The sequence below is a fragment of the Euleptes europaea genome, chromosome 7, assembly GCF_029931775.1.
Source record: "Euleptes europaea isolate rEulEur1 chromosome 7, rEulEur1.hap1, whole genome shotgun sequence".
In the NCBI taxonomy this organism is placed as follows: Eukaryota; Metazoa; Chordata; class Lepidosauria; order Squamata; family Sphaerodactylidae; genus Euleptes; species Euleptes europaea.
Window position 1 is genome coordinate 82,313,589 of NC_079318.1, and position 17,036 is coordinate 82,330,624.

The 17,036-nt window shown below is 47.5% G+C and overlaps 2 protein-coding genes across 2 annotated transcripts; one reads left to right on the forward strand and one right to left on the reverse strand.

Moving 5' to 3' along the window:
• Positions 1-395: 395 nt before the first annotated feature.
• Positions 396-10,120, reverse strand: VPS51 (VPS51 subunit of GARP complex). The gene is made up of 10 exons (XM_056852987.1): positions 9,913-10,120; positions 8,897-9,026; positions 8,088-8,234; positions 6,916-7,135; positions 5,749-6,502; positions 4,511-4,726; positions 3,566-3,784; positions 2,458-2,579; positions 1,586-1,673; positions 396-672 (listed from the first exon to the last, which is right to left on the reverse strand). The coding sequence occupies exons 1-10, from the start codon at positions 10,102-10,104 to the stop codon at positions 412-414; spliced, it is 2,349 nt and encodes a 782-aa protein (XP_056708965.1). The 5' UTR covers positions 10,105-10,120; the 3' UTR covers positions 396-411.
• Positions 10,121-11,919: 1,799 nt separating this feature from the next.
• TMEM262 (transmembrane protein 262) lies at positions 11,920-16,571 on the forward strand. Its single transcript, XM_056853441.1, has 3 exons — positions 11,920-12,093; positions 15,107-15,206; positions 16,492-16,571. The coding sequence occupies exons 1-3, from the start codon at positions 11,920-11,922 to the stop codon at positions 16,569-16,571; spliced, it is 354 nt and encodes a 117-aa protein (XP_056709419.1).
• The last annotated feature ends 465 nt before the right edge of the window (positions 16,572-17,036 follow it).

A 17,036-nucleotide genomic window follows, 5' to 3' on the forward strand; every position in this document is an offset into this window, starting at 1 on the left:
AAGACAAGTGCAGCAGCATTATCCTGCTTGTGTTCCACAGCACCTAATATAATAGGCATGCTCCTCTGATCCTGGAGAGAATAGGTATGCATCATGACTGGTATCCATTTTAACTAGTAGCCATTCCATCAGAAGAAACAATGCAAAAAATTAAGCCAGTGTTTTTAACTGACATTTTTTAATTTTATCCAGTGTTCCAGATGCCTGGTTGCAGTGGAGATAAATGTGTGTATGGTCTGTGCTGAACACTGAAGACACAATGGGATTATTTCTTTCATCACACTTGAGCTGCTGGGTTTTGAGCTCTGGAAGCGAGATCCACAACTGCAGCAGGCTTTCAAGGCATTCCTCCCCTTCTCCTGCGCATGCCCAAGAGTACGGAGCACACGTGTACCCGATCTGGCACCCACACTATCCACGCTCACAGATGACTTCGATCACACTCTGTTCCATGGGCACAGGGTCGAGGCAGCGGTGGGCCGTGCTGCCCACAATCTCATCCAGCAAGAAGTGCACCAGGTTCTCATCAGAGACGAAGCGCCACAGGTAAAGCTGCAGGTAGTAACAGTCAACCTGGATCTGCTGCAGGCCGAAACGCCCGAAAGTGCGCAAACGGACGCACTCCAGGAACGTCTTCAGGCTGATCTTGATGATGCCGGTCAGCACGGAGACCTGGGTGGAGGACAGACAGACAGCAGACGTGAAATGTACGAGCTCATCTCTGAAACTCTGGACGTTTTCAAACGTAAAAAAAAGAGAGCCCTGTGGCACCTTAAAGAGTCAGTGTTATTTTGGCAGAGACTCTGATGGACCAAAGCCAGTTCATAAAATGCATGGATTGTCTCCTCAGTCAACAGCTAACACGCACATACACATACATGGCTACAGAGGATTCTAAAAGGCGTAAGATACAAGAGGTATTTTTATGTAAAACTAAAATCCATTCAAGGTAAGCACAGTAATCATTCACGACAGTGGTAACTGGTTAGTGTGGTGGTCCTCATAAGAACATAAGAAAAGCCATGCTGAATCAGACCAAGGCCCATCAAGTCCAACAATCTGTTCACACAGTGGCCAACCAGGTGCCTCTAGGAAGCCCACAAACAAGACGACTGCAGGAACATTATCCTGCCTGAGTTCCACAGCACCTAATATAACAGGCATGCTCCTCTGATCCTGGAGACCATGGGTATGCATCATGACTAGTATGAATTTTTACTAGTAGCCATGAATAGCCCTCTCCTCCATGAACATGTCCACTCCCCTCTTAAAACCTTCCACGTTGGCAGCCATCACCACTTTCTGGGGCAAGGAGTTCCACAGTTTAACTCAACCCATCAGTTCACATCTGTAGGTGGGTTGAGGAACCCTGTCTACTGGACTGCAAGTAAATAAATCTGTTATCTTTTCGGGACACTCCCACATCTGTTGGCCTCAGGTAGGGCCGGCCCTGCTCCTTCCTCTTTTAGCAGATGGGGCTTGTCTACAAGGGCATGAAGCGCTATCTATGAGTGTTTCGTTCCCTAATTGTACTAACTGAAAAAAAGATGAGCCTGAGGCAGATGTGCCTTGGCAGCATCCTTACCTTGTTGAACTCTGCGGGGCTGAAGATATCGATGCGCTCAGAGAACAGCTTCTGGATATTGCTCAGCAGGTTGGTATCCATGGGGGCACTTGGGGTGAGAACAGAAAGAATCAATTAATCTAAAAGTCATTCACCTGGTGGCTTAGAGAGAGCGAAGGATCACCTCCAAATGACCAACCACAGAAGCTCTTTGCAAACTGGGTATGTTTAGCCTGGAGAGAAGACTGAGGGGTGATATGATAGCCATCTTCAAGTACTTGAAGGGCTGTCATATAGAGGAGGGTGCCGAGTTGTTTTCTGTTGCCCCAGAAGGTCGGACCAGAACCAAAGGGTTGAAATTAAAACAAAAGAGTTTCCGTATACACATCAGGAAGAACTTTCTAACAGTTCCTTCCCTGGATTTAAGCCGAGGCCAGATGGCCATCTGTCAGCAATGCTTAGGCAGATCATGAGAGGGAGGGCTTCTTGGCCATCTTCTGGGCATGGAGTAGGGGTCACTGGGGGTGTGGAGGGGAGGTAGTTTTGATTTTCCTGCATTGGTTGGACTAGATGACCCTGGTGGTTCCTTTCAACTCTTTAATTCTATGAAACATATCGGCTCCAGTGTGGCAAGGCATGTGAACAATCATATTCTCTACATGCCTCCCTTCTGCCATACCTTAAAACAGATGAGGAGGGACAAGGAAAAGAAAACTCTGGTGTCTGCTCTTACACAGTGTTTTGGAATTAATTTAGATCAGGTAAAATGGCTAGATACGGAGGCAGATCTAGGAGGAAATAGCTGCAGGCCCCCATCTGAGCTGACAGGAGGGGTGCTCCTGGCATCCCACAGGCACAAGGAAGGTTACAGGCTTTCCACCTGCCTTGCTCACCTGGGCGTGTAGCTGGGTGCGTAACGGCTCTGCTGCCGGGAGCTGCTGTACACTGAAAAGGTCCTTTTGCTGGAGTCGCTGCTCTGCGCTTTACGCACACCTTCCTCATACAGAAGCCCGACCTGCAGTGGGAGGCAACATTTGGGAGAATGGGAGAGGGGACTCAACAGAAGGGAGATGGCTATGGCTCAGTGGTAGAGCATCTCTTGGCATGCAGAAGGTCCCAGGGTCTAGGCAAGTAGGTGATATGAAAGGCCTCTACCTGAGACCCTGGAGAGCCATAGCCATTCTGAGTAGACAATACTGACTTTTATGGACCCAGGGTCTGATTCAGTATAAAGCAGCTTCATGTGTTCATGTGACCAGCATCTCGTGGCGGCAGATCTCTGAAACACTTTATTCCGCAAGACATCAGTGGCTGAGCTCTTTGTGTTTTGTCTCTTTGCTGTTTTTATCAAATTTTATGAGTGTTTTTATTAACTGCTCTATGCTGCTTAGCTCTATTTTTTTATTTCTGGTGGCTCATGCTGCTCTTATCAGGAAAAGCGTGGGACCCCTTTTCCCTGGTGGTTGCACCTAAGAATGGAGATCCTATTCGGCACTGCCTGGGGGCGTGTAGGTAAGAGGCCACCAAATGTTGTGGGGGTCTCCAGGCAAAGAAAGCTTGCTTCCATGGGAGTCTAGAGACGGCCCTTCTCCACACCACAATGCTCACAGACTGTACACCTATGGCTCTGTATCTTGGCTTCACTTTGAATGGAATCAGATCTTTTTGAGTTGCTTACGCCCGAATGCCACTTCAGAGATTTTAAAGGGGCAAACCCGGCACATAACCACTTAGGGGAGGGGCTGAGGCTCAGTAGTAGAGAATCTGCTTGGCATGCAGAAGGTCTCAGGTTCAATTCCCTGCATCTCCAGTTAAAGGGACTAGGCAAGCAGGTGATGTGAAATACCTCTGCCTGAGACCCTGGTCTGAGTAGACAACACTGACACTGATGGACTAAGGGTTTGATTCAGTATATGGCAGCTTCATGTGTTCAGAATGATGATAAGCAAAACTACATGCCGTTGGGCCAGCAGTGAATGAATCCCAACCCCCTCCACTCACCTGCACATCGATAGAAGTGGCATCCTCCACCACGCGCTTCATGACGGCACGGACATTGCGCGGCTCAATGGTTGTGATCCAGTCACGGGTCTCCACACTCTTGCGCAGCATCTGTGAGATGATCAGGCCTTGCACCTTGACATAATGGTTCAGCAGCTTCTGGGCAGCTTCACGGGCTTCAGCACACAGCCCCGTCACCGGGGTCACAGGAGAATGGTCCTGGGGAGGGCGAGGGAGAAGTGCAAAAAAAAATCCCCAGTCATAAGTAATAAACATATGCACGTGCGCAGAACTTGCCATTACTGCAACGTCTTATCCCTTGTAAGCCACCTTCTGTGTTGCTTATGAAATACTTTGCCTTAGGCAGTCTGTTATTCGCATTGTTCTCTAATTCACTGGTTCCCTTATGCTGCCTGTCTGCATTGGTTTACATCCTGTAATCCCCTTTGAGCCTCAGTGATAAAGACAGACTATATAAACAGAGTAAATAAATATTGTCGAAGGCTTTCACGGTCAGAGTTCATCGGTTCTTGTAGATTATCCGGGCTGTGTGACTGTGGTCTTGGTATTTTCTTTCCTGACATTTCTTCGATGCCTGCCACAGATGCTGGCGAAACGTCGGGAAAGAAAATACCAAGACCACGGTCACACAGCCCGGATAACCTACAAGAACAGAGTAAATAAAATTCAATAGAAGAGCTTTGTGCCCGTGACACCCGCCCTCTAAGGTAGGCCAGTTCTGCTATGCCCATGTCACAAAATGGGCTGGGGGCAGATGAGGTGATGGTGAACAGTCAGAGAAAAGCTATAATTTATGTGATAATTTATGAGTCACGCCCTCCCTGTTCTGTGACCAGTTATCCCACATCCGTTTGCCATCCATTTGAAATTCTGAAAAGCAGCAGAGAAATTTAGTGAATAGATGGGGGGGTGGGTAGGGAATACCTGCACTAGGAACTGCTCATCGGTCAGTGTGAGGATGTAGCTGATAGTGGAGGTCTCGTAGTCCAGGCAGAGGCGGGAGAGGAGCAGTAGAAGAGCAGGGGGCGTAGACCCGCCCTTGTCCCCGGTGCTCTCGCAGAACTGTCGTGCCGTCTGGCAGATGGACTTGATGAAGCTGACAATGAGGCCTTCGCGGACACCCTGGCTGCAGAATTCCCCCTAGGAGCACCAGGAGGTGAAGGCAAGTAGGGGAAGTGAACAGAGAAAGCCTGAAAATCACTGGTTGGAAACTTGTTAATTGAGCAAAGGCTGTTAGGGGCCAAGAACAGAAGCTCGATCCACTCAAGGTCTTGTTCCCACCTGAGCCGAGTCATGAGCAAAGGCTGTTTAACCTCCGATCTACTGTGAACAGGGAAGACAGGCTCTAGCAGAATTCCTTCCTTATTATATACTGGAACACACATGAATATACTGAGGCACACCATTGGTCCATCAAGGTCAGCATTGTCTACTCAGACCGGCAACAGATCTCCAGGGTCTCAGGCAGGCGTCTTTCACGTCACCTACCAATTGATCCTTTTAACTGGAGATGCCGGGGACTAAACCTGGGACCTTTGGCATGAAAAGCAGAAGCTCTTCCACAGAGCCACAGCCCCTCCCCTCAACGTACTACGGTAGCCTCCTCCTTGCCTTGGCTCATACAAAGGAACAAGCAGGCAACAGACTTAGTGAGAGGCTCCCGGCAAAGTCGTTGGTTGCTGTTCACATTAAGGAGGAAGGCTTTAAAGAGTCCTTGGAATCCTGACTCATGACAAAGCAGATGAATCACAAAAAGGGTGTCCTAAGCATTGGGGGACCAGATAGGAATCCCCTGCAGGCAGATTGAGCCTTTGGACCTCCAGGTGCCTGTCTCTACTGTAAACTGAACAGGCAGTCCTTTGGGACATCTAGCTCTTCCTAAGCAAGGAGGCAGAGGTGGTTTCCATGAAGCATTTGTCCCCAAAATCACAGAACCCCATCCTAGTGGAGGTTTCCCACTGAGCCTTGGCCCCTCCCCTAAAAGGGGCAGCCCTTACCAGAGGCGGCCCTTTTCTGTAGGGGGAGGGTCAAAATGAAAGCCGCAGGGCGCGTATTTGTAATACGGATCTACGAATATTTAAATTTATCGTTACCTGTCCTGTATTCCTCTGGGCCACTGCAAACCAAAATGCGCTACAGGAAAACCCTTCTAAATGTTGTACCTTGAAATAAGGCTTGTTGGAGAAACTGATGTCCTTGGCAGTGAAGAGGTGAACGTAGGTGAGCACCGACTTAATCTGGTTCAGGATGGAAGCTGAGATGGTGCCGAGGAGTTCCGCCAGGTTGGGGCTGTCCTTGCCCATGAGACGCGGGGCCGCCAGTGACTGGCGCACATCTGTCAGGCAGTCCATGTAGAAGCTCTGCAGGGCCTGGAGGTACTGGCGGATGCGCTCCTTGGCTGCATGCACCACAATCTCCGTGCCTTCGGCCGCTGCCCGAGAGGCCGGCAAGAGCTTGGCCAAGGCCTGCAGGCGACGATGGAAGCGGTCCAGGGCTCGCACCAGCAGCGAGTTGTCCCCCACGCCCCTCTCCAGCTGGATGCGCCGCTCCACCAGGGCGAAGTAGCGCCCCATCAGGCCATCCACGAAGGCCACCAGCTTGTCGTGGGCCATGCGGGCGATCCCTCCGGCACCCTCCCGGTTGACAAACAGTTCCTGGTACGAGGCGATCACGAGGCACATGTTGCCGACAAAGCTGTTACACCCACGGTCGGTGAATTCAAGGATGTCAGTGGCCGGGCCCGAAATACCCAGGGGCTGCCCATCCCCCAGCTCGGCCTCCAGTGTCTGAAGTTCAGCTTCTAGGCGAGAGCGGGCATGAGAAAGGAATTCGTCACACAGCTCCTCAGCTGGCTCTCCCAGCTGCAGCAGAAGCTCCACGCATTCGGCCAAGTCCTTGGCACCGGAACTCCCATCCCTGAAGAGAAAGGAGGGACTCTTAGAGCCTATCTCCGCTACAGTGGCTTTAGTAGTTGCACCCTCTCCCTATGGCGCCCTGGAAACAGTAGTAAGGGTCTCTCACCAAACTACAATTCCCAAGATTCTTTGGGGGGGAGGAGTCCATCTTCCTGGTTCTAACCTTGTCCTGTCCCGGCAGATGATTCTTCAAGAAGAACATGGCAGCAGTAACTCTTCCTTGTTACTATCCCCAGGGATTGCCATTTAATGGCATACTAACTTCTGAACATGGAGTCTGCCTCCTGAGTTTCAGGTCTCTTGCTTTATTTCAAACCATAATAGCCCCCGCCCCCCGCCCCAACACAGCCCTGCCTATGCCTGTTGAGCACATGGGCTCCCTGCAATCGCTGATTCCTACTATCCATTGCCTACCTGAACTTCTCACGCAGCTTCTGAGCCAGGTCAGCCATGATCTTCTGGCAGTCATCCTGGATACCTCGGAAGGAGGGCATGTGTTGGTACTGGTGGAGGATGGAGCGAGCTTTGCTGTAGTAGCGAACCGCCTGCGCGTAGGCTTTGAGCTCCACACACTTAGTCAGGCGGGCAGGCAGCTCGAAAAGGAACTGCAGCTTGCGCAGGAGAGCGTGCACACCTGGTGGGAGAAGAGAGGAGGGTAGTCAGATCACAGCATATCCACGGCCAGCCCGTATAAGAATTCTCTCCTGCCTTTCAGTAACAAACAAGTTCTCGTGCACATGCGCCATTGGAATGAACAGGAAATGCACCAGATCTCTCGCACATCCTTTCATTCCAATGGGGCTTGAGCAGGAGAACGTCCCCCAGTGAATTGTGCCACATGGGTCCGATCTACATTTGCCCCCACCTGCCTATTCTCCGCTGCTCATAAATGAGGCTTTAGGTGGTCTCCCAACCAAGTTATTGTGTAAATGTCATGCCTGCATGGCGTCAGGAACACAACAGCTGTTGTGTCCTGAACATTCCACAAGGTCTTCGCAAAAACCACGGGATAACAGGGTGCAGATTCCCAAGGTTGGCTCCAGATTTGCAAGTCATGCTTCACAGCAAGCCAGTGTGTATGTGGCCATCTGTATGTGGCCATCTGTATGTGGCCATCAAAGAAAAGGCAAAACCAAACATGTATGAAAATAGAGAGCACTAATAAATAGATGGCTTGGAGCATGGTCAGTGCTGGAATGGGAGACTTTTCCAGAAAACCCCTATGTATGTATGCCTGCTATGAGTGCCATGATGGAAAGAAAGGTAAAATTGAAATGTAACGAATACTAATTGAAAGTATGTCCATCTGCCTAACCCAAGTAATTTATTCCGCTTGTAGAACTTTGGTTCTCTGGTCCTTTTTAAAGTCCCAGAAGCTGAACAGCTCCTCTGCTCAGACACCTGTTTGCAATGGTTTCTTTGCTCATGCAATGCCATGCTTCTTTGCCATACTAGATCCAGTCAACAGGCTTCTCTCCAGAGTCTTGGCCATTCCCGCCTCACCCCACAAGTCCTTCGTAGCAGATCCGAGGACCCCTGGTGCTTTCCTTCTCCATCAGCAGCCATCAATGAAACACTATTCCTACCTGACAGCTTGGTGATCTGCTCGTGCTGATCCTGTAAGGTGCTGCTGATGCTGGCGCTGAACTCGGTGATCACAGCCATGTTGGCCGCCAAGCAGTCCATCTCGTCTTCCATCTTCTTGAAGTCGTTTTTCATCTTCCGGATTGTGTCTGAACAGCGGGGGAATTCAGACAAAGCGGGAGGGACTCAGTCTCCCAATGGGCACATACTTCAGAACTGAAGGGCACCCTGTAGGTGGCCATGGGCCAGCTGAACACCTATGTGTATCTGGTCCCTGTCTTCTAAATGGGATTTGCTGTACCTGACTTTTTTCCAGAGCTGGTAGAAACCTAAATACAGCGACAGATGTAAAAGACTTTATAATAAACTTGATATAAACGTCTTACATGCTGTTATAAAATGTGGCAATGCCCACATGCTTACGAGGCTTTAAAGTGATCAGAGAAATTAATGGAGGAAAAGTCTACCAATAACTATTAGCCCTAATAGATAAACTAAACCTCCAGGTTCAGAGGCAGTGTACCACAAACCATCAGCTGCTGAGAGGCAAAACTGAAGGGTAAAACTGTTATCTTCAGGCTCTGTCTGTGGGCTTCATGGAAGAACCAGCTTGGCCGCTGGTGAAAACATGATACTGATGGACCTTGAGACCCACCCAACTGGACTCTTTTTATGCAAACTTAGGAGCAGTACGAATGGTAAATGGGGAAGAAAAACAGATAGATCTTCTTCAAGGTTTTTAAAGCAGCCGCCCCATTTCACCCCCCACCCCCCTGACAGAAGGGCTCAGGTGGCCGAGTCCCTTCAGTACCTGTGGCAGAGATGAACTTGTTATAATTCTCATAGACCAGCGTCTGCATATCGCTGTCCAGGGCTCGGATCTGCTTCACCATGTCAGTCTCGCAGTCCATCAACTGAGCCAGGGGGCACTCCTTCCGCAGCTGGTGCACAGAACAGAGGAGTAAGCAGCAGACCCCATTTAGCCCCACCTCCTGTGCTGTTAATTTCAAGGTCTCCGAGTTTCAGTGATCAAGCAAATGCTTATCTCATTAAAGGGTGTCAATTTGTGCATGTGGGGGGTGGGGGTGGGCAGATCTTTGCCCAAGTTCCTGAAGAGCCCTTGCTAGCGGCAGGAGACAACGAAAGACTAAAGGAGCAATCCTGAGCAGGTGAACTGAGAAGGGAGGCCCATTTTATTCAGTGGGGCTTACTCGTAGGAAAGAGTCCTTAGGACTGCAGCCTAAGTGGGCCAGTAGCTTGACTCACAATGTTCTGACCTTATATAATGTGATAGGGAGTCTTTTTATTCAGCTCAATAAACAGAGCACATGCTTTGCACGCATATATGTGTATATGTGTGTATGTATGTGTGTATATACACGCACACACATATATACACACACATACACACACATTTATATGAACATGAACAGAGTGCTGCTTCACTGTAAGGCAGTTTCATACATACATATACACACACACATGTGTGTGTGTGTATATGTATGTATGAAACTGCCTTACAGTGAAGCAGCACTCTGTTCATGTTCAGAGGCACAATTCTTTTTAAGATCATTTGCGGGGAGGGGACGAGCACTCTGGGTATGCCCAGAGGCATTCAGCTTCAAGCGTCTGCATTTTGATAGACAAGCGTTGGCAAAGGGGTCTGCAAAGAGAGCAAGTCTAGAAAAGCGGGAGCTTCGCTGAAGGGCGGTTGCCACGGAGACCTGTGTGTGTGTGTGTGTGTGTGTGTGTGTGTGTGTGTGTGTGTGTGTGTGTGTGTGTGTGTAGGAGGCTTATGGGTAAGGGGTGGAGTCCTGAAACCATCACCTTAGTGAGGAAGACTTCCGGGTCGAAGTGGGGCCCGTTGATGTCTGTGGGGCCCCCGAGCTCCCCTCTGGCCGGGCCCGCCAAGGTTTCTCCAGCTGAGTCCGGGAGCCCGTAGTAGAGCTTCAGCATCCCGCGGGGCCTGCGCTTCCCGCCCGGCGGCTCAGGGCCGCTCTCGGCCGGCGGAGCAGCCATTAGACTGGCCGACCCCTCAACCACCTCCAGTCCGCGTAGGAAAAACAATACTGGGATGTAGGAAGGGCACGGCGCCGAATATCACTTCCGGGAACAATAAAGTTTTGTTTTAAAAAAAATCCTCGCTGTCAGAATTCACTTCCGGGAACAATAAAGTTTTGTTTTTTAAAAAATAAAACCTCGCTGTCAGAATTCACTTCCGGGAACAATAAAGTTTTGTTTTTAAAAAAAAAATCCTCGCTGTCAGAATTCACTTCCGGGAACAATAAAGTGTTGTTGAAACCCGTTCCGTCTCTATGGAAACCAACTTCATAGGCTCCCCCTGCTTTATTAAAACCCGATTAAAGACTGGAGAGAGAAATTATGGATGTATATGCGGCTGGCCAAACTTACAGATTTGTTACATGGTAAAGACATGGAACAGTTTAAAAAAACATGGTCTAGGGCCGCCGCATATTGGGATAAATTGGCGAAGATGAATTTTACAAGTATAGTTAATGAATTATAGATGTCTTTTTTTAACACATGGAGATAATAATAGTAATTTTAAACATTGTCAAAGCACTTCTCCGGAAGTCCAGAGGTGGTGGGAACACTGGGTGGTGGTGGTAATGGAGCACTGTATTTTGCAATTTTATATTATATAATTGTAATTATGATGGCTTTATAAGTGCTCTTCCTTGTATTTTTATATTTTGTATGTTTTCTTTTTTTATGTTTTGATTTAAGCATATTATAATTTTTCTTCTTTTTTAAATTATTATAAAAAATAATACAAATTTATATTAAAAAAAAAAAACTTCCGGGAACTATATTTCTCTAGCAACCTTCCACTGATTCCACTCCCTTGCCCCATCCATTCACTTCCAGCAAAGCAACGCTAAAATGCTAGCTAGCGTTCTTCTTCCTAGTTGTTTTCCATACGCAGAGAATGTATTTGCAAAGATAAGCTTTCACTTGCGTAAGCCTTCACCAGGCACGTTGTAGCCCCGTGTTTGGCTTAAACCATGGTCTAGGCTGGTTTGTGGGAACAAATAAACCTTTGGTGGAAAGATTTAACAACTCATAACGTTTTTGCATCTTAAGTTCTCAGTGGAAAGCTTGGTGGAGGGTAGAAAATCCTTTCTATCAACCTTAAATGTATTTAGCTCCAAGTCATGCAAGCTCGTGCCACAATAAATGTGTACATTTTAAGGCTTTATTTTGACAGCAGCCGACTCACACAACTACCCTTCTGGAATTTATAATTCAGTAGTTTTAATTAAGAAAGGTGTTGGTTTGCCTTTTTTTTATAGAGAGAAAATTAAGAAAATACCCTCTTCTGCTTAGTTTCCATGGAACAGGTTGCTCTTAGGCATTCCTGAAATGACCTGGAGATGGCAAGCAGAGTAACTACAGTGATAGCTGCAAGCAAAGCATTCCTTATATACTGTGTTCTTCCAGCTTTTCATTTACTTTAGGAAAGAGTTAATGTAAGCATGTAATCCCACCCTAAGGTTGCCAACTCTGATTTGGAAACCCCTGGAAATTTGGGGGTGATACCTGGGGAGGAATTTCAGCAGGGACGTGATTCAGTAAAGTGTACCCTCTGAAGCTGCCATTTCCCCCAGAGGAACTGGTCTCTGTAGTGTGGAGATCAGTTGTAATTCCAGAACCCCAGGCCCTTCCTGGAGGATGGTGACCCCACCCCCACCCTTCTATAACCCTTGGATCTTTATGACCTCATGAACCCAGGATCCAGTTTACAAGCTGGCACCTCCTGCTTCTTAGCTTTCTCAGGTTCAAGTGACTTCTGGCTACAGGAGGGAACAGAGGATGAGCTGGAAGGATCCATTTATAACTGTTACCTTCCCTAGCAAAGTCGTCCTCACCATTGCCTCCATCCTTCTATTCTTCATCCACACAGGCATCATCATCGGAGACCTGTATCACTTCCTTGGATCCCAAAGGGTGGATCTAATGAGTTTCCATTATACCATAACACTGTTGGTAAACTTAATCCTCCTTTGCCTAAATTACAGAAGCTGGTGTGGAAGATGTTCTTTATGGATTGTGGCCATGGAAATTGACAATCCCTGGGTGGGACAGAAGCCAAACTAAGGACTGGGCTAGGTGAAACTATAAATCACTTTATAAGGATTAAACAATTAAATAATTAACTTCAGAATTGCATAGAATATGGAGAGAGCCTTGACCATCAAAACTTACGCCCTGGATATCTCATTGGTCGCTAAAATGCTACTGGACTAGGGTTACCTACCTCCAGGTAGGCTAAATATCCTAACTCTCCTAAAGTCACCAGATGTGGACAGTCATCTTATTATTGATGCTCCATTAGGTAGTCACGCAGCCAGCCCTGATATGCAATTGGACCTAGACTGTTCTTGAATGTACAAATAAAAGCAGTAACCAAGGCTGCATTTTACTGCTTCCATCTGATTCAGTAACTGCAGCTTTATCTTCAGAGACAGTGGCTGTTACCGCACTAGGTATTCCCAGTGATGTATTAAGAGTTTGAAAACGTTATAAAAAATACTGTTCACACTTCCTATGTATTCCCACCGATGTATTAAGAGTCTGAAACTGTTATAAAAAATACTGTTCGCACTTTGTTTGGCCCCTTTAGCTGTGAAGACGTTTTCCAACCATTTTTAGCCGTAGTATCCAAAAACCCTTTTAAAGCGATGTTTTTTTATAACGTTTCCAAACTCTTGAAACATCGCTGGGAATACCTAGTGCGGTAACAGCCAGTATTTGTCAACGCCAGGTTTTGGTTTTTTTACTGCATTCTGGGGCTACATTTATACAGTGTTCAGAAAGTGCAGTTGGGTGTGAAATATATTAGCTGGTGAAGTAGGGTAGCCAACCTCCAAGTAATATTAGGAATTGCTTCCTCAGTAGGGTTGCCAACCACCAGGTACTAGCTGGAGATCTCCCACTATTACAACTGATCTCCAGGCAACAGAGAGAAGTTCCCCTGGAGAAAATGGCTGCTTTGGCAATTGGACACTATGGCAATGAAGTCCTATCCAAACCCCCACCTTCCTCAGGCTCCACCCCTAAAATCTCCAGGTAGTTTCCATCCTGGAGCTGGCAACCCTACAGTGAAGGAAGGATGCCATGCAAATATAATTCTTCTGGGATTACAACTGATTTCCAGGCGCCAAATAAATGGCTACATTGAAGGTGGATTGTATGGCATATGGTTGAGGGCAGTAACGGTATGTTGTTTGGCTGGCCACCCTGCCCCTCTACCCTTTTCCATCTTCCTTCCTACCTTTTCCTTCCCTCTTCTGTTCCTCCTCCATACTCACTGTTGGTGTCTTCCAGGCTTAGACCGGTTGGGCCTTGGAGGTAACTGGCCTTCTGATTAACACCTTGGCAAACCTCGGCAAGGACATAGGAGCTGGCTATTGAGACAGGGTGCTATCTTTGTTAAATTGGGGTTTTAAGTTTTTATTGTATGCTTTAAATGCTGTCATATTTATGTATTTTCTTCTTATTGCAAATTGAGCCTGGCAGTGGTGGGGAGGGCGGGGTATACATTTAATAAATAAATAAAATTATAGCCTGCTGAGATCCTCTCCCTAAACTCTGCTTTCCTCAGGCTCTGCTCCCAAAATTTCCAGGTATTTCCCAACCCGGAGCTCACAACCCTATACGGGACTGAAATCTTGCTCATAAAATTTAGTATGTATCAATTACATTGTGCTTTCCATTATTTAACATGTTTTGTCTTGTAACCCTTACAAAAACTCTGTAAAGTAGGTCAGTTTTCACGCACAAATTGCACACTTGTGAAGTACTAAAAGAATGCCTTGTGTAAGACTAGCTACCTAGTGAGTCTCTGGCAGAGACAGGTTTGAACCAGAGATGTCTTGGCCTGTGGCTCCCTCTTTTAGCAGCTGTACTAAACCAGCTTGATATAGTTTGAAATGTTCTCCAGTATCCACTAACTAAGCAAGAAGAACGGTTAAGGCAGACAGCTTCTGTGTGTGTGTTAAGTGCCGTCAAGTCGCTTCCGACTCATGGCAACCCTATGAATCAATTTTCTCCAAAATGTCCTATCTTTGACAGCCTTTCTCAGGTCTTGCAAACTGAGGGCTGTAGCTTCCTTTATTGAGTCAGTCCATCTCTTGTTGGGTCTTCCTCTTTTCCTGCTGCCCTCAACTTTTCCTAGCATGACGGTCTTTTCCAGTGACTCTTGCCTTCTCATAATGTGACCAGCTTCTACCCACTGACAAAACCAGGATTCTAAACAGTATGAAACCAGGAGGGTGGCTGTTGTTCAAGATAATTCAAAAGCAGAAGATGGAAGAGATATCTTGGAAGTTTAGTGTAGAACTGGAAAAAGCCTAGCAGGGTAGATAAGGGCTGAATTACAAAAGGTGAGGATCAGACCTCCCACAGTACAATATCTTAAAAGCAGATCTAGAAGATAGGAAATTGGACAGGGGTCAAAGTGCTGGGAAGCACACACCCCGCCCCCACACCAGCCTGTGCACAACCCAGTGACCAGCCTCCTGAACAAACTGTGGTGGTGGTGAGGGGAACAGAGGAACATGTGTACCTCCAGGGTAGGGTTGCCAACTACCCTACTCCAAAGGTATGGGGGGGGGGGGCTAGTAGCAGCTTGGGGTGATTTCTAGTGGCAAACCAGCCTGGTTGAAAGGGTTATCCCCGTTACATAGGCCTCATCCAAAACAGCTCCCCTAGTTGCTCTTTAATGTACCGTGCAAGTTTTATTATTCAAGAGAAAGATAAACCCTGGTAAATCTCTCAAGACCAGAAAAGACATAGAATCAGAGTTGGACAGGCCCATACAGGCCATCTAGTCCAATGCCCTGCTCAATGCAGAATGAGCCTAAAGTGTTCGTCCAGCCAGTGAGGGGGAGCTCACCACCTCCCTCGGCAGCCGATTCCACCGCTAAACTACTCTTACTGTAAAAAAAATTAATCCTAATATCCTGCTGATTTTTACATTGCTTTTTTTGTTCTGCAGTTCTCACAAGTGGTCAGCTTTTACTGGGCTCTGCTCGCAACCGTCTACACCCTGCAAGCAGAAGACAGTGTGCTGATGTTCTTTGCTCTCACGTCTTTTGGTGAGGACTTGCAACTTAAGATTGGGGTGAGATGGGAGGTTTGACAATCAAACAAGAAACGGGGTAGATCCAGGGTAGAGATTATGAGAGAGCCGTCAGCTAGTGTAGTTAGGAAATGGCAAGCAGCAAGAACTCAAGTCCCATTCTCACTGGACAGGCTCCACTGCTTATTTGGTGGGAATGCCCAGTTCCACTCAAAGAGAAAAAACAAGCTCTGATATACCACTGGAGAGGCTGAGATCTGCCTAGGGTAGGAAGATGCTTTCCCCTTTTAGCCTTCTTGAGCCTCTGAAGGTCTACGGCTCTAATGCTACTCCTGAAACCATAAAATCCTCCCTTCTGCCTTCCCCCCCTAAAAGTCCCTTTCCCTAAAGGGACTTTTCACAGCAGTTATTCATATTTCTAGGATGCCCTCCAGCTAAGCTGTTAAAATGACACAGATAAATACTGTAGGCACAGCAACTCAAAGCAGTAGGAAGGGGGAAGAAAAGGAAGGAATTGCTGAGGGCAGCCTCTTTAACATTTTGGTTAATCCAGCTTCTGGAGAAGATGTTTTCAAACACTGCTTGGGAGTAAGGAAAAACTCCCAATGCATTTCTCCTCAGTGTATGTGTGTGGAGGGAGAAACAATTTCTCAGACCTTGGACAGACAGTCCCATCTCTTCTTTGCCTTATATTTTCATTTCATGGAGCATAGGGTTGCCTACTTCCAGGTGAGGCCTGGAGATCTCTTGGAATTATAACTGGCTTCTAGATGTCAGAAATAACCTTCCCTAGAGAAAGGGCTGCTTTGGAGGTGCCCATTATGGAATTATACCCCACTGAGGTCCCTCCCGTCCCCTCCCCAAATCCTGCCATCCCCCAAATCTCCAGGAATTTCCCAACCTGGAGTTGGCAACTCTAATGGAGTGGCATGTAAGAAACCCATCAGGATAGGGTGGAGGAAATGCAAAACCTCTTCTCTGTTCACTGAAGTTGAACACACACCCCTTTCTCATTAGTAGTTCAATGTACAGCAACACCGGGGGCTGCATGACGATGAGCCAGACCACTGGTCCAGTATCATTTAGCTGGTAGCAGCTCTCCAAGGTCTTTTGCACCCCTCCCAAGATCTTTCAGCAGGAGACTCCAGAGATTCAGCTGGGGTATCTTGGATGCAAAGCAGGTACTCTACCACAGAACCTCCCCAAATTTCCCAACCAGTACAGAAGAAAGCTAGGATTTAGGAACTTTGTCCTGCTGCTAGGAACATACAACATAACCAATCTCATCCCCTTCTGTCTAGCCCTGAACTTTGCAGTCTTCATTGTCCGTTTTATCATGGAGTATCTCACCATTGCCTACAGGGAAGAGCACTACGACTAGAGAATCGCAAGAAAGAGGAGCAAGCCATTTCCCCAGGATCCGGGACACGCCGCTCCAATTTCCCTTTGGGGAAGAGAAGCGACTAAAGGAGCTCAGATTTAGCCAACAGTGTTTAATAGAATTGCAACATACAAGTCTATTGTTTTAGCGTCTTACACGGTCTTGTATTTCCACCAGGCCCTCCACAAACCATACGAATCAAGGCAGTAAATAAAGCCACACGGCCTTTTAGTGCTGTTTTGCAACAGCAGCATTAGAACAAAGGAATAACCCAGTACCTGGTGCCGGAGCTCACAGGACACCTCATTCATACACTCCGCTGCTGTCCATGGAGCAGCGCCTGCCATTTTAAGAGCAGGGTCATGGGGAACACAGTCGCTAGCTGTCCTGCTCTGGAGCCACCACATGTGGCTGGCGATGGCGGGGAGACAGGGCGGAAGCCTAGAACAGAGAGATCTGGCAGCC

Excerpts from the sequence above, each read along its gene's own strand:
- VPS51 (XM_056852987.1), bottom strand. The coding sequence starts at position 10,104 with ATGGCTGCTCCGCCGGCCGAGAGCGGCCCTGAGCCGCCGGGCGGGAAG. Across the intron at positions 9,027-9,912 it reads CGGAAGTCTTCCTCACTAAG|CTGCGGAAGGAGTGCCCCCT; the intron begins GTGATGGTTTCA and ends TCTGTGCACCAG. Across the intron at positions 2,580-3,565 it reads CCACTTCTATCGATGTGCAG|GTCGGGCTTCTGTATGAGGA; the intron begins GTGAGTGGAGGG and ends CTCCCACTGCAG.
- TMEM262 (XM_056853441.1), top strand. The coding sequence starts at position 11,920 with ATGAGCTGGAAGGATCCATTTATAACTGTTACCTTCCCTAGCAAAGTC. Across the intron at positions 12,094-15,106 it reads ATTATACCATAACACTGTTG|TTCTCACAAGTGGTCAGCTT; the intron begins GTAAACTTAATC and ends TTTGTTCTGCAG. Across the intron at positions 15,207-16,491 it reads CTTTGCTCTCACGTCTTTTG|CCCTGAACTTTGCAGTCTTC; the intron begins GTGAGGACTTGC and ends CCTTCTGTCTAG.